Source organism: Prionailurus viverrinus, chromosome C2 (genome assembly GCF_022837055.1).
Source record: "Prionailurus viverrinus isolate Anna chromosome C2, UM_Priviv_1.0, whole genome shotgun sequence".
Taxonomy (NCBI): Eukaryota; Metazoa; Chordata; class Mammalia; order Carnivora; family Felidae; genus Prionailurus; species Prionailurus viverrinus.
In genome coordinates this window covers 60,962,568-60,987,659 of record NC_062569.1, presented here as the reverse complement: position 1 = coordinate 60,987,659, position 25,092 = coordinate 60,962,568, and the positions used below count along the sequence as shown (strand labels likewise).

Sequence of the window (25,092 nt, the reverse complement as noted above, 5' to 3'; positions counted from 1 at the left end):
GTGTTTGGTACTTGAAAAACAAGATGTTATAATGGAAAGAGCATAGGAACAGAAGAAAGCTAGATCTGCAGTGATACCAGAAAGGAATTGTAAAGGCAGAGGTTAAATGTGCTTGACACATAAGGAAGTAAATAGATCGCTATCCGATTATGATCATAAATGGTGTTTCTATTTGCCGCTTAATATTGGGCAAAAATGATAAGAAATGATCAGCACAATGATTCAAATTGACAGGCATCTTAAAACAAACTTAGAATGTCATTACAAAATTTTTAAAAATAGTAAAATGGGACAAAAATCACTGGGAAAGACCCAAATCAGAAAGTTAACTTTGGTAAGCTCAGAACTCCTATGTTCAGTCCTGAAATGGCTGGAAGATTTTAGTGCCCTGGTGAATGTAAGTAACATAGAACCAATACAAACTCATTAGTGAGACAAGCTCAGCAGATGGCAAAAGGATGAAATGATGTTCTGTAAATTATCCTTGCTACAAATATTCTTGCTACAAAAGGAAATATTCTTGCTACAAAAATAAAATAGGAAATGAAAATCATTATGTGGGAAAGTAGTTAAGGGATTATATAGCTTAAATAAAACCTGCAAAAGGAACCCTGCTTTTTTGTTTCATTTTTGTTTTTCTTGACTTACTGTTCATTTAAATGCCAAGGGTCTGCAAAGTGCTGGTAACATAAGTATTACTTGATTCTCAAGTTGGAATATTAGCTAATGAGAAAAAAATCTAAATATCCTTAGTATATTTAAGCTACTGAAAAGAGTAATTGATGGATTATCAAAATATATATAACCTTTATTTCTATTTTTGTTACTAGTTTGATTGCAAGTGAGCGTAGAGGAGAAAGTGTTAAGTACTTTACGTTCAAATGGCAAAAGAGACCCTGGCTGTAACAAGAAGCCTCGTGCATAAGCTCTGAGGAAACATAAGTGAATGCCATCAGGACACCTACTTTACAAAGGTTTCTGCCCTCATAAGTTGATCACTGAAAGAAATTCTCAGCAGGTTCTAAATGATTAAGTTTTGGCTTTAAAATGCTGACTGAGCTTCCGTATTTTAAAACCAGCTTTCTCTTCTTTATAGGCTGAAAAAGAAAATCCAGGACTCACGCAAGACATCATTATGAAAATTTTAGAGAAAAAAAGTGTAGAAGTTAACTTCACAGAGTCCCTTCTTCGAATGGCAGCTGATGATGTAGAAGGTAGTCAGAGAGTGTTGTTTACTTTTCTTACAGTTGTTGAAAAGCATTTCCTCCAGATCTTTATTTGACAAAAGGGCCTCCCGCCCCTTCCCTTCTCCTTCCCTTCCTTACTGTTATTATTATTGTGATGATAGTGGGGAAAAAAAAATCAATGTAAATTATGTTTGTGTTTTAAGTGAGATTTCAAGAATGTGCTGAAGATATTAGTAGGTTGTTTGGGTTTTGATATATTAAATATAAAGGTTTTTATTAAACTCATCTACCCCATTGACAGATACCTGTTGCCATTATATTTATTATGAATGTCATAAGGTTTAAGGTTTCTGTGTCAAGTATAGCTTCAGAGGCCTGATAAACTTGATTGAGACGTTTGTTTAGTTATTTAAGATTCATGGGATTTCCGTTCATCCCAAAATGGAAAATGTTTGGTCTTTCATCTTCTGATACTTCACTTGTAGAGTGAAGACCCTAATACTATTTCCGAACTAAGTTGAATTTTAATGAATTTTGCTTTTGCAACCTTGTTTTTCCTAATCATCTGGCCTTTCTCTCCCCACTCTGCCACACCTCTTTAACCAATACTGGGAATTCTTGTACTTGAATTTGGCAGGGAATTGCATGATGCTTTTTATTATGTATTTTGTCAGAGTATATGATTGAACGACCAGAGCCAGAATTCCAGGACCTAAATGAAAAGGCACGAGCACTTAAACAAATTCTCAGTAAGATCCCAGATGAGATCAATGACCGAGTGAGGTTTCTGCAGACAATCAAGTAAGCAACTTTTGGCTTTGGTTCTTCTTTTCTTGAAAATACTTCAAAAGAACCACTAATTCTAGGTGTTTTATTTTGGTATGACATTAATATTAAATTGAAATGCTAATTTGAAATCAAACCTAAAATTTTTAAATGCTGTATTTTTTATTATTAACTTTTAAGCTGTGGTATTTGGCATTAGAATGTAATGTTTTTTAGAATGTTAATATAAAAAGTGAATGAAATGTACATAAACTGGAATGCAGTTTGAACTATAAAAAATAATTGAAAAATGTAAATGTCAGATTAAAGTGAATAGAGAAGTTGGATAAATTATAGTATCGGTAACAGAGGATACCAGTATTATTTTTGTTTCAGAAATGGCATAAGTCATTAAGATAAGTAATGTACTCTTAGGCTTGAATAGCATTTTTTAATATTTGCCAAATCGTAAACCTCCAAATCCTTACCTTTGGGATACAGGTTAAATTAGACTGAGAATATGCGTGGGGCCAGGAGGCTGACTGGTGAGCAGCAGCAAGAAGGATCATCCTTGAGTAGTGGTTCTCAAACCAGGGGCACTCTCCTCAGGGGTGAAAGGGTGGGAGAATGCGGGGGAAACTCCAAACATGATTTCCAGATGAGTAAAGAGTCTCATAATTTTCTTCAGCCTGACTGGATATAAAATGAAGAAAATTGGGAATAACTAGAATGGCATTATTAGTGCAACCTTTTAGTGAAACCGCAAGTAGAAAATGCTGACGAGGAAAGATTTTCAGGTTTTTGTTTTTTGTTTTTTTTGTTTTTCTGGAAGAGGCTGCATCATCATACATCCTATCTTTATTTAATTTATTTTTTTTTAATTTACACCCAAGTTAGCATGTAGTGCAACAGTGATTTCAGTAGTGGATTCCTTAATGCCCCTTACCCACTTAGCCCATCCCCCCTCCTACAACCCCTCCAGTAACTCTGTTCTCCATATTTAAGAGTCTCTTATGTTTTGTCCCCCTCCCTGTTTTTATATTCTTTTTGCTTCCCTTCCCTTATGTTCATCTGTTTTGTCTCCTAAAGTCCTCATATGAGTGAAGTCATATGATTTTTGTCTTTATCTTACTGACCAATTTCACTTAGCATAATACCCTCCAGTTCCATCCACGTAGTTGCAAATGGCAAGATTTCATTCTTTTTGATTGCTGAGTAATACTCCATTATATATATATATATATATATATATATATATATATACACACACACACACATATATGTGTATATATATATGTATATATATAGATATATACACACACACATACATACACACACACACACACACACACACACACACACACACACACACACCACGTCTTCTTCATCCATTCATCCATCGATGGACATTTGGGCTCTTTCCATACTTTGCCTATTGTCTATAGTGCTGCTCTAAACATGGGGGTGCATGTGCCCCTTTGAAACAGCACACCTGTATCCCTTGGATAAATGCCTAGTAGTGCAATTGCTGGGTCATAGGGTAGTTCTATGCTTAGTTTTTTGAGGAACCTCCATACTGTTGTCCAGAATGGCTGCACCAGCTTGCATTGCCACCAACAATGCAAAGAGATCCTCTTTCTCTGCATCCTCACCAACATCTGTTGTTGCCTGAGTTGTTCATGTTAGCCATTCTGACAGGTGTGAGGTGGTATCTCATTGTGGTTTTGATTTGTAATTCCCTGATGATGAGTGATGTTGAGCATTTTTTCATGTGTCGGCCATCTGGATGTCTTCTTTGGAAAGGTGTCTGTTCACATACATCGTATCGTTGAAGAATATAAAGAGGTTCACTGGAAGTAAATAATAACATTCATCTCTTAAGTAGTATTCTTTGCAATTCACATTAGAAAATGCTGTTTTAGCTGGTTTGGGCACCTATTTTGAGTGGTATGGGGAGAGGAGTATCCCATTTTAGAAAATAATGATTCATGTTGGGCACCCAACCCAGCTATCAAGGAGCACCCCTCCTCTTTTAGGTCTTCTTTTCCACCCCCCCCCCCTTTTTTTTAAACGTTTTTCATTTTTGAGAGAGTGAGAGATAGAACACGAATGGGGAGGGGCAGAGAGAGAGGGAGACAGAATCTGGAAGCAGGCTCCAAGCTCTGAGCTGTCAACATAGAGCTTCACACGGGGCTTAAACCCACCAACTGTGAGATCATGACCTGAGCCGAAGTCAGATGTTCAGTGGACTGAGCCCCCCAGGTGCCCCTCTTGTAGGTCTTCTAATTGAGAACCTGAAAGTATGAGAAAGATTTTTCATTGGGTAGCCAAATTTCATGTCACAGGAGCAAATACCAAGGTAGATATTTTACCCTTATAGGAAAGCCTCAACTTCCTTTAACTATTTTTAATATGTAAAAAAAGGAAGACAGTCAACTGTGCATGAAATTTTATTTTTAGTCTAATAAAAAGTAAACATGTTTTAGCTCATAAAAGGATAAATTGCCAGTGATCTGAAGCAAAGTTGTTTAAACAACTTATTTTGGCATTTTCAAAAAAATTTAATAAGATTTTAATGTGTTTTGATCATATATTTGCTTATAATCTCTGCTACGTTTCTATGAAAATATGACATTTTAAAAATAATATTTTCGGCAGATTTTGCCTCAGGTCATTGAAGGAGAAGTTTATAGAATCAATGTCATCTTCATAGTAATAGCAGTCACTTAGAATAATGTATTCAGTGCTTTCTTAAGTGCTTTGTGTGTATTAACTTATTATAACACTGCCATAACAAGTGAAGAAATTAAGTAATTTTTCCAAGGTCACAGAGCTGGTAAGTTGGTAGATCTGGCTTTGAACCCAGGCAAACTCGCTCCATGGTCTTCTCTGCTGCTTCCCAATCCGAGATGCATAATGCTGATCTAATCTGGTGATTGAAAAAAAAAAAAGGTTTCTACCATTTGGAAGAGGTGTGATAAAGGACATCTTAATATAGAATCCCGGTAGGTAAGAGAGAGAACAGTGTTGTGGTTGAAGCTGGGGTAGATATGATAGGCCCAGAACCCTCATCCTGCTACTTTGACACCATCTTTCCCCTCTGTGGAGTCCCCAAAGCATCCCTGCTAAACCCACTGTGGCTGTGGAGAGATAGGTTTGAAAAACACTTTATAAACAACCACATTTTAATTGTAAGGAAATCGAGGTGAGGAGCCTAAGAGTCTTGTCCATAATCCTTGACAGAGGCCGAATCAGGGACTTGTCTCTCATTTATCGGGCAGTATTAATATTTCAGTTCTGTTTTCTGGAGTGTGCCCAGCATGACTGAATTAAGAATATTGGCAATTCACATTTATTTCTTAACCGTTTGAGGAGGTATAATTGGCCATGGAAAGTTTGTGTTGATAATATGTATTATTTCTGAGACTAAAATTCAACCATGTATGAATTAATATAGATAGGTAAGGTGTAATTATTTGTATCACTGATATAGATTGATACATTTTGGTACATATCGTCCCCATGGTTAATTGTTTAACAAATTAGTGGATAAAATCACACCAAAATTAAGGCTTATCCTTCAGGTACAACATATTATGTAGTTACTGTTTTTTTCTTTAAAATATTTTACTTTTGTATATTTAAGGTAGTTTTATCTTCTTCATTTATTTTAGCAACATTTTCCAATAAATATTTATCAAATGCTTTACCAAGTACTACATGTGATTTCATGGGTTATATTAAAGTAGTAAAAAGACTCCTGTCCACTAACAAATATCCAGGTATTTTTGTGTATGTTAGCAGACCTGGGTTTGAATTTCTATTCCAGTATTTAGCAGTGTGGCCTCAGTTAAATTGCTTATTAGCTTTTGTCTTTCTAGCTTCTGTCTGAAGATGAGGGTGACAGTTGCAAGAATTGAAAGAAATGACATACACAAAGTGCTTCACACAGAACTGCACATATGCTTACAGCACATGTTGCATTGTATTATAGGGCTTTTTTCCCCTTTTCTCTATGGAGATGATTAGGAAAATGATCCGGCAAACAAATACGTTAAAAGTTCTTTTGATTAATGAATGTTTCTGTTTGACTACAGTTAAGCTTATACAAATATTTAATAAAATTAATTAATAGGGGTTTTTTAAAGTCTGATACATTCTAATGAATGACTAGTAGAGACTTGTACCTTAATAAAGCAGAAAGCCATGCGTTGATCTATTCACTCTTTATAATCTGCATTTGCATAATTATATGCTAAAATTCACGAGTTTGGTTTTCCAGATGGCTTCAGAATAGCTTTTCCAGAGTTGTCCAGTCTAGACCAAACTAAACATACAGCATAGGAATTTCCTTCCTTTAAAGTGTTCACATAAACATATGTTATATAAATTTGGGTGACATGATTAAAAGCTCTACTATTCCATGCAAGTTTTGGATAAGGTGTATGTTTACATTTCGTCTGATGCCTGTTGTCCTCTCTTTCAAGTGTATGTTTCCCCAAAATTGCCCCACTAAAAGCTACAAATTGCTAAAATTCCTTCCTATTGTAACTTTATTATATGTCCCTTTTCACAGAATCACTTAACTCCAGACTGTTTGTAATTACACTGGAGTTATTTTATCCTCAGGTTTTCTCCATTTCTTGATCTGTTACATTGTCTGAAGTATTTTTTAGGGCTGATTATTTTCTCTTGTTGGAAATGGACCCTTAACTACTAATACAGTTTAGCTTCCCTGGTGCAAACCTTAGTGCCTTAACTGAATACTCTTCTGTGTACATACAGATGATGTAATATTTGACATAAATTGCCCAGATTGTTTTTAAATTTTTTTAATGTTTATTATTTTTGAGAATGAGACGGTGTGAGTGGAGGAGGAACAGAGAGAGAGAGGGAGACACAGAATCCAAAGCAGGCTCTGGGCTCACAGAGGTTGAACCCATGAACCGTGAGACCATGACTTGAGCCGAAGTCAGATGCTTAACTGACTGAGCCACCCAGGTGCCCCAACCACAGATTGTTTGTAGAGGAGGGCAGGCCTAGGGATAAACAGCCTTGATCATTCCATAGAATTCTTTATGAAACTCTATGGCCTAGTTCTAGGCTCTAGGTTCCCAAACACTGGATTCCAAATTTGGTTCATCAGCAAAATCACCTGGGGGCTTATTTTTTAAGTTTTCTTTTAAAATATAGATAGCTTCCCAATATTCATTAGTAAGCCTGGGGCACTACTATTCAGTAAACCCTTGCTTTATCTAAGAGGTGAGTGGGTGAGAACTCACTGCTCTTTTGACCTATAGAATCCAGCCATTGTCATTATATGTGGAGCATATATTCATATTGTTGATTAGCCCAGAAAGCACATTCTTATTGTCCTTTTTTATTTTTATTTTTAAAAATCGTTATTTATTTTGAGAGAGAGAGGAGAGAGAGAATCCCAGGCAGGCTTCATGCTCAGCACAGAGTCCAACACGGGGCTTGAACTCACAAACCTTGAGATCATGACCTGAGCCGAAGTCACTTAACCGACTGAGCCACTCAAGCACCCCTAATCCCTTCTTTAAAGTAGAATATTAAAGTATTTACAAAGTTCTTCTGTATAAACACCTGTTTGATCACTCTAATTTGCTCCATTATGTTCTGTTTTAAATGGGCTCATTATGGATTTGAAGTACATTCCAAATATTTATTTTCTGAAATCATAATTTTTCTCATGTCATAGTCACGTGACATCACTTTATTAAGCAGTAATGAATTTATGCACATCATAGCAATACAGAAGGAGTCAGCTTACTTGAAACCATAGATGAAAGGAACTGTTGTATGAGTTAAAACTGCTGTTCCTAAACTAGAGGCAAAGAGGAGGAAAAAATGAGTGGATAGGTACCATTTCTATGTAAAATTCATTGTCCTACTTGCATATTTCATATTGTAATGTATCAGCCTGATATCAATGTTTGACATACAGGAGGTAATAAGTAAATATTTATTAAAATATTTTACTATTTCAGAATAGGCTAAAATACTTCCTTTATACCAAAATCCTGCATACTTGTAATTCTTAGTCCCACTTGCTTATTTATGGGAAATCTATGAAACACATACAGAAATCTGGACACAGAGCTGTTTTGGTTTTTTTCTTTAGTAAAGCTGAAATGTTGTTTTAGGTATGAAATACCTGAAATCTGACATTTGTGATTAAAAAGTCAGTAATAAAAGATTATCTTTGGGATGGTCTAGATTCATGTCTTACTAATTCATATCTTCGCATTTACATTTGCATAGCAGAAGTTTAAGTTCAGTTGGACCAAAAATATTGCTATGAAGTTAGAAGATGAAAATTGAAAAGGGCATAGATATAAAAGACCAGAGTTTAGAAAAAAAAATGGTTTACGGATAAGAATAACATTCAACTCATGAGAATTACTGATTTCTTTATCTCCTTAAAAGGAGAGGAAGGTGTTGATGCATATATAGTCCAGGGATGATAGCTGAAAAGGGTTAAGGTAGAAAAAATATTCTGATACTGCCTTTCTCAGAAATTTAAATGTATTTTCCAAAGGAAATAATTACAACAAAGGTTTGGAAGAGGAGGATAGGCAGTTGTTAGAAGGTAAATATATCTTAAGAGATGTATGGGGCACCTGGGTGGCTCAGTCGGTTAAGCATCCGACTTCTGCTCAGGTCATGATCTCACAGTTCGTGAGTTTGAGCCCTCTCAGCTGTTCTGACAGCTCAGCGCCTGGAGCCTGCTTCGGATTCTGTGTCTCCCCCTCTCTCTACCCCTCCCCTGCTCACACTCTGTCTCTGTCTCTTAAAAATAAATAAACATTAAAAGAAATTAAAGAGAGAGTCTGAGAAGGAAATATTTCATTTTAAACATTCAGAGTATGAGGTATATGTAACTTGAAGTGCTGGTAAATATAGGACGGAGTTGCATGTAGCATAAAAATTTTATATAATTGTTCATGAGATAGCAAAAGTGAAGAAGATAGTAGCTTGAATTTAGCTACGTTAGCCAGAGAAAGGAAAAATCATAACTGGAAAAGATGAGAAGCAGAGATAATTCTTAAAAATTTGAGTAAGTAATGCTGAATGAAATGTTACTGATTTGGGAAGGTTGAAGTTGCAGAATAAACCTAGACCAAACTGTCAGCAGTGCAAGAGAGGTCAGGGTCACAGAAGGGTACGGGCTAAAAGCTCCACTCAAACTACTAGTCGGATGTTTGCACATGATGCAGGATTAGTGTGGTCATTAACTGCGTGACTAGTAATCCTTAAAATATGTGTGTATATTTATATATATTATATACAATAAACATGCACACAGACAAACCTCTTCCAAATGTAACTGATTTAAAGGAGATTCTTTTTTCCTTACCCAACAGGGATATAGCTAGTGCAATAAAAGAACTTCTTGATACAGTGAATAATGTCTTCAAGAAGTACCAATACCAGAACCGCAGGGTAAGTTGAGTAGAAGCTTTAAAAGCTACCACCTTAGACGTTGCTTTACACTTAGTTGCTTTATTGAATTAAATACTAAGATGGTTTGATTATGGGAAATAGTTTTGTATCGTTAACCACTGGTTTTGTCATTGAATTAAAATATGCTGTTACATATATTTAAGTAAATACTTCTGAAAATTCTAATCCGTAATATAAAGTCCATTCTGTATTCTGTGTAATCTTCCCGTCTTTGATTTTGGCTTTTGTGTTATTTCTCTTTTCTTATTTAATATTTTTTTCTTACTATGTTTAATGTCTATAGGCACTTGAACACCAAAAGAAAGAATTTGTAAAATACTCCAAAAGTTTCAGTGATACTTTGAAAACCTATTTTAAAGATGGCAAGTAAGTAGTGTCATTTATCATCCTTGTCTTTTAAAATTAAATTATGTAGTTTTATATAATACTAAAACCATGTAAATTATGCCCTTTTACTATATTGTTAATACTCGAGTTAACTAGTAACAAAGATAGACTGTTTATAAGAATAGCGTGTGGTTGGTAATCTAGCCGTAACTAGTTGAGAGCAGAAGGTGGCAGACTTTTTCTGAAATAGGCCACATGGCAAGTATTTTGACTTGGGCTTGTCAGAACTATGTACTTTACCTCCACTGTTGCGGTACAAAAGCGGTCATAGTATGGGAGCAAGTGGCATTATGGCCATGTCCTAACAACACTTTATTTACAGACACTGAGATTTGAATTTTGTATAATTTGCACCTGTTACATAATATTTTTCTTCTTTTTTAACCGTTTAAAAATACAAAAGTATTCTTAGCTTGCAAGCCATACAGAAACATGGGGAGTGAGATTGGCTTACTACCCTACTTTACCAGCCCCTGAGGCTGTGGTTCTTAAATTTTAGTAGCCTCAGAATCACCGGGAGGGTTTATTAGAGAACACATTGTCCATTCTGTAGGTCTAGAGTGCACCCAAGAATCTGCATTTCCAAGAAGTTTCCAGATGATACTGATGCTGCCAGGTCTGTTGAGAACTAAAGTTAAAGCAGTGGTTCTTAATGCACTTTGCATATTAGAATCACTTGGGTTCAGTTTTTAAAAATTCCAGTGCCGTGGTCTCAATTTCGGAGGTTCTGATTCAGTTAGCTTGGAATTAGGGTTTAAGTCTTTTTAGAAAGTATTCCAGGGGGTGCCTGCGTGGCTCAGTCAAGCATTCCGCCTGTATTTCAGCTCAGGTCGCGATCTCACAGTTTGTGAGATCGAGCCCCGTGTCGGACTCCGTGCTGACGGCATGGAGCCTACTTGGGATTCTCTCTTTCTCCCTCTCTCTCTGTACCCCTACCCCATTCTCTCTTGCTCTCAAAATAATTAAACTTAAAAAAAAAAAAGTATTCCAGGTGATTTAAAAGTGCTGCGAAGGTTGTGACTAACTTGTGGAAGGAGGGAAGCTTTCAGGGTCCTTCTACGAGTAGTATACTAAAAAGGTAAATTGGGCGTTGTTTTTAAAGTCAGAAAAATCATCTAAGTAGTGATTATTTCATTTATAACTGGCAGGGGCCTCTAACATTTTATCCTACCATTTGAAATTTAAAGATCCCTAAATCCATGTCAAACCATTACAGTATTATAATAATATTTAAAAAAATAAAATACATTAGAATGGTCTGTTAATTTTCAGTTATTTTTTAACAGTTCAAGTAAGTTGAAATATTTACATTTACATTATAAATTAAAGATACTGAGCTACATTTTATTAATGGTTTTGTGTTATTCCCTACTACTGTTCAGATAGTCTAGGGGAAATGTTCCTTGACGACTTAGTTTAATAAGCTTGCAGGTGTGTTCTGAAAATAACCTTACATCTGTTTTTCCTTGGTCTCCACTGCTAAGCCCAAATAACCAAAACACATTAAAAGAATAATTTACTTGATGGGATCATTATTTCTGATTCTAATTAAGAACTATCATGAAATAAGCACATTGAAAGGTTGAAATTCCTTTAGAGCCTAATTTTCATTAATCTGAAGTTACGTACTCTGCATATGGATTATTCAGGCTCCCTGCTACTACTTTTTCTCCATTCAGTAGCTTCTTTAAATTATAATTATTTGCGTATGAATAACGTGCCACGAGTTTTGTACCTGCTTTCTCAAAACTGGAAACTGTTACCAGAACCTGATCTTTGAGCCATCTTTCAATAGAGGGATGTATTTGCATTAATTCCACTAATTCTTTCTGGTCCATCTTTTTTGAGAAATGTCTAGGATAAAGATACAAGTTTTAGCTATGATACTTAGAAACTGATAAGACCACACTATGGGACTAGGGCATCAGTTCTTTGTCCCAAAGATGGGCTGATAGAAGAAATGTGTGCAGCACAAAGTAATTTCTAAGAACATATATTTATATATCATCAGCTTTCAATATTGAAGCCACATGATTATTTTAAAAGTAGATTTATTCCAAAAGTAGTTTAGAATTCTCCTGGTTTTTTGTTTTGTTTTTTGTTTTTGAAAGAAGGTAAGAGAGATTGGGATAATTCAGATTTCGAGTAATTAACTTTTTTTCTTAAGTATCATGTTCATTGATACAGAGATTTTGAGGAGAAGATTCTATTTTGGTAACTTACGTGAAATCGGAGCTGGAAACTACATTGAATCCTGTTTGGCCAGTTTGTTCAACCTAGCCATGAGATCTGGGTTTTGAGGCGCCACCTATCATTAGCAGCCCAACACCTTATTGCCAGCCAGAACCACTAGGGGGCAGTAATTCCTAGGATAGTTTCAAATGATGCAGGAGCATTCAGTACCAACTGGTATGAAGGATAAGATCCTCAGTACTAACTTGCCTTTCTTTTTTTCCCCCTAAATTGATTTCAGTGCTACTGTTAGTAGATGGTGTCAAGTATAAATATTTTTAAAGGATGATTTTTTTTTTTTTGGTAAAATTAATGCTTTTTTTTTTTTTTTAAACAGGGCAATAAATGTGTTCATAAGTGCCAACCGACTAATTCATCAAACCAACTTGATACTTCAGACCTTCAAAACTGTGGCCTGAAAGTTGTATATGTTAAGAGATGTACTTCTCAGTGGCAGTATTGAACTGCCTTTATCTGTAAATTTTAAAGTTTGACTGTATAAATTATCAGTCCCTCCTGAAGGGATTTAATCCAGGATGTTGAATGGGATTATTGCCATCTTACACCATATTTTTGTAAAATGTAGCTTAATCATAATCTCACACTGAAGATTTTGCATCACTTTTGCTATTATCATTCTTTTAAGAATTATAAGCCAAAAGAATTTACGCCTTAATGTGTCATTATATAACATTCCTTAAAAGAATTGTAAATATTGGTGTTTGTTTGACATTTTAACTTGAAAGCGATATGCTGCAAGATAATGTATTTAACAATATTTGGTGGCAAATATTCAATAAATAGTTTACATCTGTTAAACATTTCTTTACTTGAAAAAATACATATATATATATGTATATATATATATATATATATGAATATATATATATATGATCAGAAGACCAAGACAACTTGGTGTAATGTCTAAAGAACTTCTAACGGGAGCTTACTAGCAGTTTATCAGATAATAAAGCAACAAGAATTCTATTTTTTGGTCCTTAGTCACTCTGGGCAAACGGTAGCCAATGGAAATATTTTTGTTAGTTATTATATATGAGGTACTGAATATTTTTGCAACCTGTTTTAAGAAACTTATGAGAAAGAAATGGCAGTTTATAGTGTCTTCACACTGTAATGTCACTTCTTGAACTCTGTGACAATGTAAAGTTAAGTTTTTCTGGTATGCTGGGCCCTACCTAATAAGCTTTGTACCTTTTTTTTCCAAAAATAGCCACAACTAATAGTAATTTGGAGCTATACCAGTGCTAGTTGGTTTGGAATTGTCATGAGTTATAAATGTTATACACACTCTTTAAATATATAGAGCTTTGTTTCATCATAGAGAAGTTTTACGGAAATTATGTATCAGGTGATCATATTAAGTGATTTCATTTTTCAATTATGATAAAATAAAGGGAAACTCAGGATTTGTTTATCTTTTATAAAGATTTTAAATGTTAAGCTAAATTTCTGTTTGGCAATACAAATTTCTTTGCTATAATGCAATTTAGGTTTTTTTTAACTTTTTTCTTTTCTAAAAATATAAAGAATTACTATCTTGGGCAACATAAGAGGATATCTTCCTATTAGATATGAACAGGAAATATATGGAAAGAAGCAAAAAAAAAATAGACAATTGGATGAAATCTCATCATTTATGGACATGTTACTGAATTGTTTTTTTTTTTTTTTTTCAAAAGTTCATAGTAAAACAAGTGGAATTGGTGATTTTAATACTATTTATTTTTGATATAAATTATTCACTCTTGGAAGTAGACAGATGGTTGTTTGCAAAATAGACTTGTGAATATATGAAGAAAAAATATACTGTTTTATCTTTTTCTGAGCAGCAGACTTTTATAACATAAACTAATACTATATTCCCTCCAGTTGTCCTGACCTCTTTAACGGAACTCACCAGTTACCAGCCATTCCCCAAATCATCTGTTTTTATAAGCCATCTGTCTTTCCATTTCACTGTCCAGTATCCCTGGCTTCCATTTACATGAAGTTTACCACAAAGTTTACTCAGAAGGGGGGTTTGTTCTCAGGATAATGCAGTTTCCTACATGATCCTAATGGGGCCGCGTTTGGGTCAGTGAGGAAAGGGCCAATATGGTCCTAGTCAGATTCATCTCCAGAGAACAGGAAAAAAAGGAGGAGGAGAAAACATTTGTTGAGCACCCTTCTCTTTGCCAAGAATACTTGGCCAAGTATTCTAAATACATTCATTGAATTTAATTCTCTTAATAGTCCCATGATTTAGCTGTCTGCCTTGCAGTTAAGGAAACTGGCTACCGGCACTTAAAATTACAAAGCTAGTAACTGCTGGTGCAGGGATTTGAATTCAGTGTTTGCCTCCATGATCTTTCCACTGATCTGTACTTCATTCATTGCTGAAAATCCATCTGGCTTAGAATACTAATTCCCTAACACCACCTGACAAAACACTCCTCGTCCACAGGGAAATGGGAAAAATCAGGACAGTGTGAGAAGTTTTGAGAAGTTTTTCTCTTAAATCTAAATTTCTGCATTTTAGAGGCCCATTCTCTCTCTCTCTTTCTCTCTCTCTCTCTCTCTCTCTCTCTCTCTCTCTCTCGTATTATTCCTATGTTTTGGATGTTTAGAATGTTCCCTCTTCACACTTTTTTAAATATAATAGATGTTAGGGTTTTGTTTTTGTTTTTTTTTTTAAGTGATTGCAGTTTAAATAACTTTATTAGCCAAACATGAAGTTCACAACCCAGTATCACAATTCCTCCTAATTGTTTTTTTAACATTATTTTTCTATATGGAAATGATTTAAAATTTACCAAAAATTGGCGAGACTTAGAATGGTACGAAGAACATCAATACATCTTTTATCCAGATACACCTATTGTTTAGAGCTTACCATTTTTTAATCATTTGGTTGTTCATTTGCCCTCAACTCCCCTTTACTCTAGATCATTTCCATGTCTGCCTTTGTCTTTATGGCATTGATATGACATGTTTTTGAAGAATGCAGTCTTTTGACCCCCCACCCCCCACCCTTTGTAGAATGTTCCTCATTTGGAGTTTCCTCATTAGATTCAGGTTATTCATTCTCAGAATACTCCATCGTTGAAACTGTGTCATCAGAGTATCACATCTAGAGTCACAGAGTGTCTATCTGCTATTGGTGATGTCAGTTTTGGTCACCTGGTCAAGGTGTTTTTCAGTTTCTCCAATATATAGTTACAATTTTTTACCTGGTGTCTACTAAACAATCTGAGGAAGACTCTTTTTTAAGTCTATGTTAACATCACCATATTCCACCAGGATTTAGCAGCCTTTGGTGATTTTTCCAACTCCAGCATCCTGTCCTCTACTGTAAGCAGGAGCCCTCCTCTGTCCCCATCCAGTCATTCATCTATGCTTATCTATGTGCAGTTTTATATTTACTATTGTTTTGGACTCCTGGTTGTCTATTTTTTCAGTGGCTTATAATTCATTACTTACTTTGGTGCTTACATTGTCTTAAATTTGCTCAATGGGAGACCCTTCAGTCTGGCTCCTATGCCCTTGTGGCGTCCGTTTTAATTTTTTTTTTTTTTTAGCACATTTTCTTAAATAAAAGATGTTCTAGGATCTAGAATTAGCAGTTTCTTCAAGAAACTCCTGGGGAGTGATATTAGACACGTAGGTCTGGTTGCTAGGTGTCATCTGTTTCTAGGCCTGTTCAGACAGATTTAGGAAATGTGCCTGTACATACATAAACATAATACGAATGCACCATGTACATTTCACAGGTACTTCTATACACATCGTGTTTGATTTCAGAAATCATGAGTTCACACTGATAATTTCAGTTCCAGGCCATCCTCAGGGTTCTTTCTTGCTTTCTCCATTCCATATTTCTCTGTCTCTTTTTCTTCAGAATTTGGGCACCCCAAAAAGTTCATTTATTCACTCAGTCAATCCTGTAGTACATCTAAAATAGTACTGAGAATTGTTTTGCCCATGTCACTGTAAAAAACACTTAAAAGCTTGTTTGCAGTTCTCTCCCCACTTGTACTCTGCCCGATAATAAGGATCTATAATTACATTCTGTGTTCATAAAATTACTTGGATTAATACTTTTTCCCCTCTCTTACTGTGATTATGTTATTTATTTGAAATAAATCAGATTCATTTGTTTCAGTTTTTTTCCAGGTTTAAGGTTCCCCCAAACACACGCACACGTACTTCATATCCTTGTTGATTTAGTTTTTAAAATATATGGGATATTAGCATGCTTCTAAAAGTTAGAACTATACCAAAGGTATACTGAGAAGTATTACAGTCTCATACCCCTTCTGCCCCATTCTCCAGCCCCTTCATAGGTATCCAACTTCACTGTGTCCCCCCATGATTCCTTTTATGAAGAAAAGTAAGTATGTTTTCTTACCTCCCCCCACCCCCACCTTTTTTCTTACATTAAAGGTAGCCTGCATATAGAGAGACAAGCCCTTTGGCCCATGAACTTTCCTGGCACACAGGACTTGCAGTGCTAAAACTGGGAGGGCTGACAACCCTGTTTACTTGCTCTTTAAATTTTTTTTTGTTTAGTGTTTATTTTTGAGAGAGACAGAGACAGAATGCGAGTGGGTTAGGGGCAGAGTGAGGGAGACACAGAATCTGAAGCAGGCTCCAAGCTCCAAGCCGTCAGCACAAAGCCCGACGCGGGGCTCAAACTCACGAGCTGTGAGATCATGACCTTAGCCGAAGTCGGCTGCTCAACCAACTGAGCCACCCAGGCACCCCAGTTTACTTGCTCTTTAAAAAACAAAACAAAACAAAAACTGTATTGATGCATACTGTACGTATTATAAAATTCACATATATATCTTGAAAGAATAACTTTGTTGAGGTATAATGTCACAAAATTAACTCATTTTAAAGAGTTGTGCAACCTGACCAAACTTCAGTTTTAGGGACATTTTCATCAGTCCAGTAAACTTTATCATGCCTGGTTACAGTTACTCTATGTTCCCACCACACCCTGCCTTCTCTCCTGTTCCAGGCTACCACTAGCTACTTTCTTTGTCTAGACTTACATTTCATATAAATAGAATCCTACGCTATTCTCTTTTGAGTCCGGCTTTCTTTTAGTTAGTATAATATTTTTACGTTCAACCATGTCATTGCATATGTCAGCATTTCTATCAGTATTCTTAATGCTAAATAGCATTCCATCCTATGGGCTCATATTTTGTTTATTCTTTTAATAGTTAGTGGACATTTGAGTTGCTTCCTTTTTGGCCCTGATGCACAAGTGCTGCCAAGATCGTTCATGTGCAAGTCTGTTTGTCTTTGGTTTTCATTTCTTTGGGGTAAATACCTGAGACTGGAATTGTTGGGTGTGCGATTAATTTATATTTAACTTTTTAAGAAACCATCATACTGTTTTCTAAGTGGCTATAGTGTTTTACATTCCCACCAGCAATGTATGAGGGTTCCTGTTTCTCCACATCCTTACCGACATTTGTTAATGACTAATTTTTATCACAGATGTTCTTGTAGATACAAAGTGTTATTTCATGTTTAAATTTGCATTTCGCTAATGACAAAGTTGAGCATCTTTTCATTTGCTTATTAGTTATTTCACATATATGCTCTTACAGACTTTGCTTTTTCACTTAGCATCGCCTGAAGTCACTCTATGTAAATTCATAAAGATTATCTTTCTCTTTCTCTCTCTCTCTCTTTATCTCTATCTTTCTCTTTGTTGTGACCTTGCATTCCATTGTGTGAGAGGTACATAGTTTTATCCAATCAATCTGCAATGCTTGGGCATTCAGGGAGTTGTCAATATTTTGCAAAATTACAGATAATGCTACAGTGAATGATCTTACATATTTCTGTTTTGTTTGAAATATACCTTCAGGGTGGATTCCTAAAAGTGGGATTACTGAGTCAAAGGACATACGCATATGTACTTTCATTATGTATTGCCAAATTCTTTTCATAAAGGTTGTGGTAATTCACATTCTACCAGGAATGTTTGAGACTTTGTTCCCCCAAAACTTCACTAACAATATATTGTCAAGCCTTTGCATTTTTGCCAATCTGATGGGTGAAAAATGGTATCTCATTGTAGCTTTAATTTGCATTTCTCTCACTATGAGTGAACTTAAATATCTTTCATGTTTAAGCACCATTTTTATATCTTTGTGATTTTGAATTTGCTCATGCATTTTTTTATCATACTTTTTTTTATTATTATTATGTAGACAAATTTAACAATTCCTTCATGAAACCATCTGGGCTTGGTGCTTTTTTTGTGGAGTAATTCTTTGGCAATTTTATTTCTCATATGCAAATTGTTTTTGTAAGCTTTCTTTACAGGAGTCCGTTTGTTAAACCATATTTTTCTAAGAAAGTATTCTCTAGGTTTTCAGATGTATTTCATTTGAAGTAAGTGACATCTTTTATGTTTAATTTTTTTTCTCTGTATCAATAGCTATTTGTTGTTATTTCTTATTCTGTATATTTGCACTTTCTCTTCTTTATTTTCTTTATTAAACTAGGAAATATTTTGTCTATGTTGTTTTTATTTTTCCAGAACTCTATGCATTAATTTTCTGTGCACTACCTCTTTAATTTTGATTTAAAAAAATTTTTAATTTCTGCTCGTGTATTTATTCCCCCCCCCACCCCCACCCCCGGGTTTGTTTTACTTTGTTGTTATTTCCCTAGCCCTTTCAGTTGGGAATGTAATTAATTTTTATTTTTTACTGATATAGGTATTTAGTGCTATGAAATTTTCTCTGATCACTGCTTAGAATGTATCTCACAGATTTATTTATTATCATTTTTCAGAAATTCTGTAATTTTTATTTCTATTCCCTATCTTGCCTAAGTTGTTTACTGCAATATCTTAATTTCTAAATGGAAGAGCCTTTTTGGTTGCATTTTTAATTTCTATTTTTATTGCACTGTGATCGGCAAGTATTGTTTGTAATAACTTTATAGTACCTGCTGATGTTTTCTTTGTGCCCTAATATATGATCAAATTTTTGCCTATCCATGTGAATGTTTCATGTATACTTGAGAAGATTGTATGTTCTCTATTATTAGGATGTGCTATTCAATATATATACAAAAATTCACCTTATGTCGTTTAGTTCTTGTATATCCCTACTTTTTTTTATTCATTTGGCCTGTCTTGTACTGTGTGTTAAAGTCTCTATTAGTAGTGGTTTCTCTGTTTCTCCTTACATCCCTTGTGGTGTTTTTTTTTTTAATATAGGTGATTGCTGTGTTGTTTCACACATAGATATTCATACCTGTTGCATCTTAAATGTGAAATGTGGATTTTAACATTATAAAGTGTTCATTTTGTTTAGTGTAATGCCTTTTGAAATTGTCTTTTGGCCTTGAGTTAAACCCATTCACATTTATCGGTATGACTGTTATGTTTGGACTTACTCTGTCATATAACTTGTTACAATTTGTATGTGCATTATGGTATAATTCATATCTTTTCTACCTGGTGTACTCTCTTTGCTTTGGGAAAAAAAAAACCTTCCTTTTGGCATTTAGGAAGGTTTCTATTTTGATTCTAGTCATGCCTTTGTTAATATTTTGTAGGATTTGTAATCCCCTGGTTTTTTTTAAACTCTTACTATGTGGGCATCAATTTTGGATCCTATCCTTTAATTCTCACCTATTAGTAAATGGGAGTCATTGTTCTTTTTGTACATTCCCCTTTTTCTCTCCTTTTTAATTGCATTTTTCTACTTTATCAAAACAGATGGTCTAAATTCTACGATTAAATAGATGAAATGCTTCTGATGAGTCCTTTTGCCTAAGTATGCTCAACCACCTATTGGTTGCATGAAGCTCATCCTCTAGGTGTTTTGTTTTGTTTTGTTTTTTATTACACAATTATATAGTATTACACTATATACTACCATTATAGTAGTATAGTAGTGTTATATTACACATTTATCTAGTATTCTCTGATTTTTTTGTATGTTCAACATTATTTTCCTTGTAGTGTTGATACTTAAAGGATATCTTGGTTGTGTAAAATATTCTTGGTCAACATTTTCTTCAGTTTCTTGAAAATGTAGCTTCACTGTTGTCTTGCTTTATATGTTGCTGTTACACATTTTTTTGTTGTTGTTTATGTTGAAAAGTCTGATATCAGTCTAATTCTCTTGTCTTAATATTATTTCACTTTTGTTTTTGTTTTTAGCCTGGAAGAATTTTAGCCTGAGAATTTTCAGAGTCTATTAGTTTTATTAGGATATGTATCAGAGTTGACCATTCCAGGTCGATTTTCCTGGTACCTGATGTGCCCTTTCTGTGTAGATTGAGCTCTTCTTTTATTTCTGGAAAGTTTTCTTGGATTATAATTTTAAACATTAACCTTATTGCATTGTTTTTGTCCTTTGGGACATCAATTAAACATGTGGTGGACCCTCTTTGCCTGTCTTCCATTTCAACTACTTTCTCTGTGTTTTTTTTAAACTTTCTTTCTTTAATTTTTATTTGCATTTTTCCCCTTGATTTTCTTTAAGATCCTTTATTAAATTTTTATCCAAGTCTGCTTTCTCTTGGGCACCTTGTAATATAATCTATTGGTATATATACATATATATTTTTTCTGTTTCTGCATTCAGTCAACTCTCATTTCTTTCTCCTTATTTTTGTGCATAACTGTTCTTAGTACTTGTACTTATGATTCAGTCTCCTTTTTTCATATACCATACACTTATGATATTTTATTTAGTTGGGGTGTATTGGTACAGTTTTCTTTTAGCTTCTTGGTTTCCTCTTTGGAGGGAGTGGGGATTTTCAGTAGCAGAAATGAATTGTGTTGATGTTGGGGAAAGAGAAAACTAGTGCACCTTGTTTCTTTTTTATTATACGAGATACTTAATGTTCTCTTTGTATTTTGTTTCCTTCTCCTGTCTCATTCTTCTCTGGGTGCAATGCTTTACCAAAGCTTCCATTTCCATTCCTGCATCTTCTGTGCAGCTAATGTTGGGAATCATCCATCATATGCCCACCTGGGTATACCCACCATATACCAAAATTCTGTGTTCAGAATTTTGTCATTTATGTTGTACTTTCTCTTTCTAGGGATGATTTTACTTTTGCTGTTCCTAACTCCTCTATTTCTTTCTACTCCTTTCCACAGAATCTTTTAAACTTCCCCTTACTTGCCCTATTCATTCATAGGCATGCCATCAGCAAAAGAGAAGTGAGAGTCTGTTGGAATTGTTCTTCTCTACTTACAGGTCATTTGATGGTTGCAGTGTTCTCTGTCTGCTAGTAATACTGAAGATATAAGTCACCTAAGGTCTAACTTACTCTTCTTGTTGAATTTATCGTTTTATTTAGGAGGTTGTGGGGATATACAGAATCAGACAGTCACCATTATTCTCCAAACCTGAAGTTTCCTTTCCAGTTTTAAAAATAATTTTGCCAGTTTGTGAAATCCAAAATTCCTGAGACCTATAGATTAAAAGATTGGGTCTTAGAGATAAATCATTCACTCTGTTTTTCATTGGGGCAAATTCAGCAGAAAGCGGTTGGTTCTTTCTTCTCAGTTTTCCCTGTCCCCTTTGCCCATAAGTAGCACTAATAGGAAATAAGCTCTGTTTTTCTCTTTTCCCTAGTCTCGGTATTCTTGCTGTTAACTTGCAGGTTAACTTGGGATACAAATTTCTGTTCTGAAAAAGTTCTAAGTGGCATACTCATGTTGCTAAAATGGAATCCTTGTGGACTTTGAATTATTAAATAATGTGACTAAATTCAATGATTTTCCAGTCATCCAGTGAACTATGCATACCAATTGTGATAAAAGATATAATAGTATGCCTTTGGAGTAATACCTAGTGTTTTTAATGATGTCTAAGCCCACTGGCTGCCGCTGCCATAATACAGTACCATAAACTGCATGGTTTAAACAACAAAAATGTGTTTTCTCACATCTGGAGGCTGGAAATCTGAGATCAGGGTGCTGGCACGGTTAGGTTCTGGTGAGAACATTTTTTCTGGCTTGTTTCTTCCTGGCTGCCTTCTTACTGTGTTCTCACATGGCAGAGAAAGAGGAAGAGGGGAATGGGGAGAGGAAGAGGAAGCACCATCTGGTATCTTTTATAAGGGCACTGATCTCATCATGAAGGCCCTACCCTCATGACTTCATCTAAACCTAATTATGTCCTAAAGGTCCCATCTCCAAATACCATCATATTAGGGCTGCAACGTAGGAACTGTGGATGGCACAATTCAGTGTATAGCTTCATTCCAGATACTGCCTGCTTGGAGTATGGAATTCAAGATTTATGTGGCAAGCAAAGTCTGGTACCTACGGTTGAATAGAATAGCATTCTTGGAAACAACAAAACTAAGTTCTACTGTTGATATTATGTGATAAGATGGACACAAGTCCCACAAAGAATTGAGAAAGAAAGCACGGGAAATACCAGTCAAAAGAAATAGTGAATGCTCATTAATGAATTGCTATAAAACAGGGCAACACCACAGAGGAAAACAGTAAAAGATGAAGATGTAATACTAGTATACTAGTTATTCTGGAAAAGGTCCCATGAGGAAAAAAACCAAACAAAAACAACTTTTTAATTTTTTTTTTCAACGTTTATTTTTTTGGGGACAGAGAGAGACACAGCATGAACGGGGGAGGGGCAGAGAGAGAGGGAGACACAGAATCGGAAACAGGCTCAAGGCTCTGAGCTGTCAGCACAGAGCCTGACACGGGGCTCGAACTCACGGACTGCGAGATCGTGACCTGGATGAAGTCGGACGCTTAACCGACTGCGCCACCCAGGCGCCCCCAAACAAAAAACAACTGACTCAGATATAAGGATATAGAAAGTCCTTACTTCCAGGTTGTTACACTTTACTAGAAGACTATTGGTAAAGGGAAATTACACTGTAAGTTTTATTTTCATAAAACTTATGGGTGGAATAACTTCTTACTGGCTGTGTAACCTTACATAAATTATAACTTCCTGAATTTAACTTTCCTCATCTATAAAATTTGGGACACAGATACCCCAAAATATAACCACCCCCCCCACCCCCGGCCATTTCTTTTACTCTCTTTTAAGTTTACCTCCGTTGTATTTTGCCCTTGGCTCCCTCTCTGCTTTCTCTCCTCTAGAAGATGATGGTATGGAAGATGGGCAATAGGACTTTATATTAGTTAGATTTATTATAAGGAATTGCCTTATGTCATTATGGTGGCTGGCAAATCCCAAGATCTACAGGGTGAGTTGGCAGGCTAGAGACCCAGGAGAGTCAATGATTTAGTTCCAGGTCAAGTCTGAAGGCCTGAGAAGTGGGAGAACTTTGGTGCAGTGCCAGTCTGAGGACAGGGAAAAAACAAAAAACACAAAAAACTGATAACTGAGTTTGAAAGTCATCAGGTAGGACAGAATTCTCTCTTACTTAGGGGACGGTCAGACTTTTTCTTCTGGTCAGGCCTTCAACTGATTTAATGAGGCCCACCCACACGACAGAAGCAATAAGTTCTAGGCAATCTATGATTTAAATGTTAATCTCATCCAAAAATACTCACACAAAAGCACCCAAAATAATGTTTGATCAATTAGCTAGGCAATCCCTGATCTACTCAAGGTCACTCTGCAAGGAGGGAGGAAGTCCATGGAGGAAAATAAATTAGGACTACAGGGAAAATATCCTATAGGAGGAATCCAAACATTACCTTATAAATGTTCCAAAATCTTTTACTGAGCATGAATTAAGAGACTTGTTATTGTTTTGTAAAGATGCTAAATAAGAAAGCAAACAGTGCTTCAGAAAAGGTGTCCCTTCACCTGGGCACATTGCCTGGAAAGCTACAAATTAGGAGTAGGACATAATTCCAAAGGAAATTTGAAAAAGAAGAAATTACGCAGATTGAATTCTAAACGGAATTAAGATTTCTGTGGTGGTGATAACAGCTGAATACCGCTCTGCTCCTCCGACTTTCTTGATCGGCATTTGTACCTGACCCTTTTATGATGTTTATGCATTTCCCTTTCCTATTAAGCTTTTTCCAAAAATTGTTTGAGAGTTGTTATGATTTTGGACAGTTTGACATTTATATTCCAAGCAAAAGTGCTAAGCTTTTTCAAGCATGTATACTAAGGTCTTTGAGAAAATAAACCCAGTCATTTGCCACCACTGCAGGGAAAAAGCAGTCATCTTTCTAAATCAAATCAGCTATTCACAAACTTATTTAATACCTCATTGTACTCTGTAATTATCCTACGGTGTCTGGTTTTGCAAGTATGAATAGGAAGTTATTCTCTGCATACCAGTCTACTCGCTAACATCTTTTTTATCCTCTTTTTCCGGTGGTACTCACAAGTGCTAGATGAGGGACCTCGGTTTCCTCCAGATGCCTCTTCTGAAGGAAACTGCCCCACCATGGTCATTGCTGAAGGGAAAGGATCTTGGCTATTTCTGTCACTCTTCCTAGCTGTACTGATTGGAACAGGGGCAGCAGTTTTGTCCAAGGGCCAAAATTTCTGGTGATGGCCTTTGAGTAGCCAATCCATAGGTGGCTCTGTTCAAACACAATGAGCTGGATCACTTCAGATTTTGCTCCAAATTCTAAACTGTGTAATTCTAAAACTTGATTGGCAGTGGGAGATTAAGCCAAAGGTATACAGTGAGGCGATAAAGCAAAAGGAACACACATGAGCCAACGTCAGGAGGAAGCAGAAACCATGGGTAAAGGTGAGGTGAAGCAAGTTGACCAGAGGATAAGTTGTCAGTTTGTAGTGAACGAATGTAGAAATACAAAAAGAAACAGCCGTTGAGTTGCTCAAGTGACATTTAGGTGAACATTCAATTGATTGCTATTGAGACAAAATAATCCAATTCCCAGCCCTTGTTTGGTTCCTGAATGATCTTCATCAAACTTGGCAGTGCTGTAATTCCTTACTTCTGAGTGCCTAATATGTCTCTCTTTCTCTGGCTCTCTCTCTCTCCCCCCATCCTTCCTCTATATAACAAATCCCCATCACTTGGCTACCTAAGTGAGCTT

At 35.6% G+C, this 25,092-nt stretch overlaps 1 protein-coding gene across 1 annotated transcript in view; it reads left to right on the top strand.

The window, feature by feature from the left end:
- The window catches only part of PDCD10 (programmed cell death 10), a 46,813-nt gene extending 33,935 nt beyond the window's left edge, over positions 1 to 12,878 (top strand). Inside the window, exons 4-8 of the mRNA XM_047874897.1 lie at positions 1,097 to 1,214; positions 1,862 to 1,988; positions 9,341 to 9,419; positions 9,724 to 9,806; positions 12,397 to 12,878. Of these exons, the coding sequence (XP_047730853.1) occupies positions 1,097 to 1,214; positions 1,862 to 1,988; positions 9,341 to 9,419; positions 9,724 to 9,806; positions 12,397 to 12,478 (489 nt within the window). The 3' untranslated portion in view covers positions 12,479 to 12,878. The remainder of the gene's footprint in view (positions 1 to 1,096; positions 1,215 to 1,861; positions 1,989 to 9,340; positions 9,420 to 9,723; positions 9,807 to 12,396) is intronic.
- Positions 12,879 to 25,092: the final 12,214 nt, after the last annotated feature.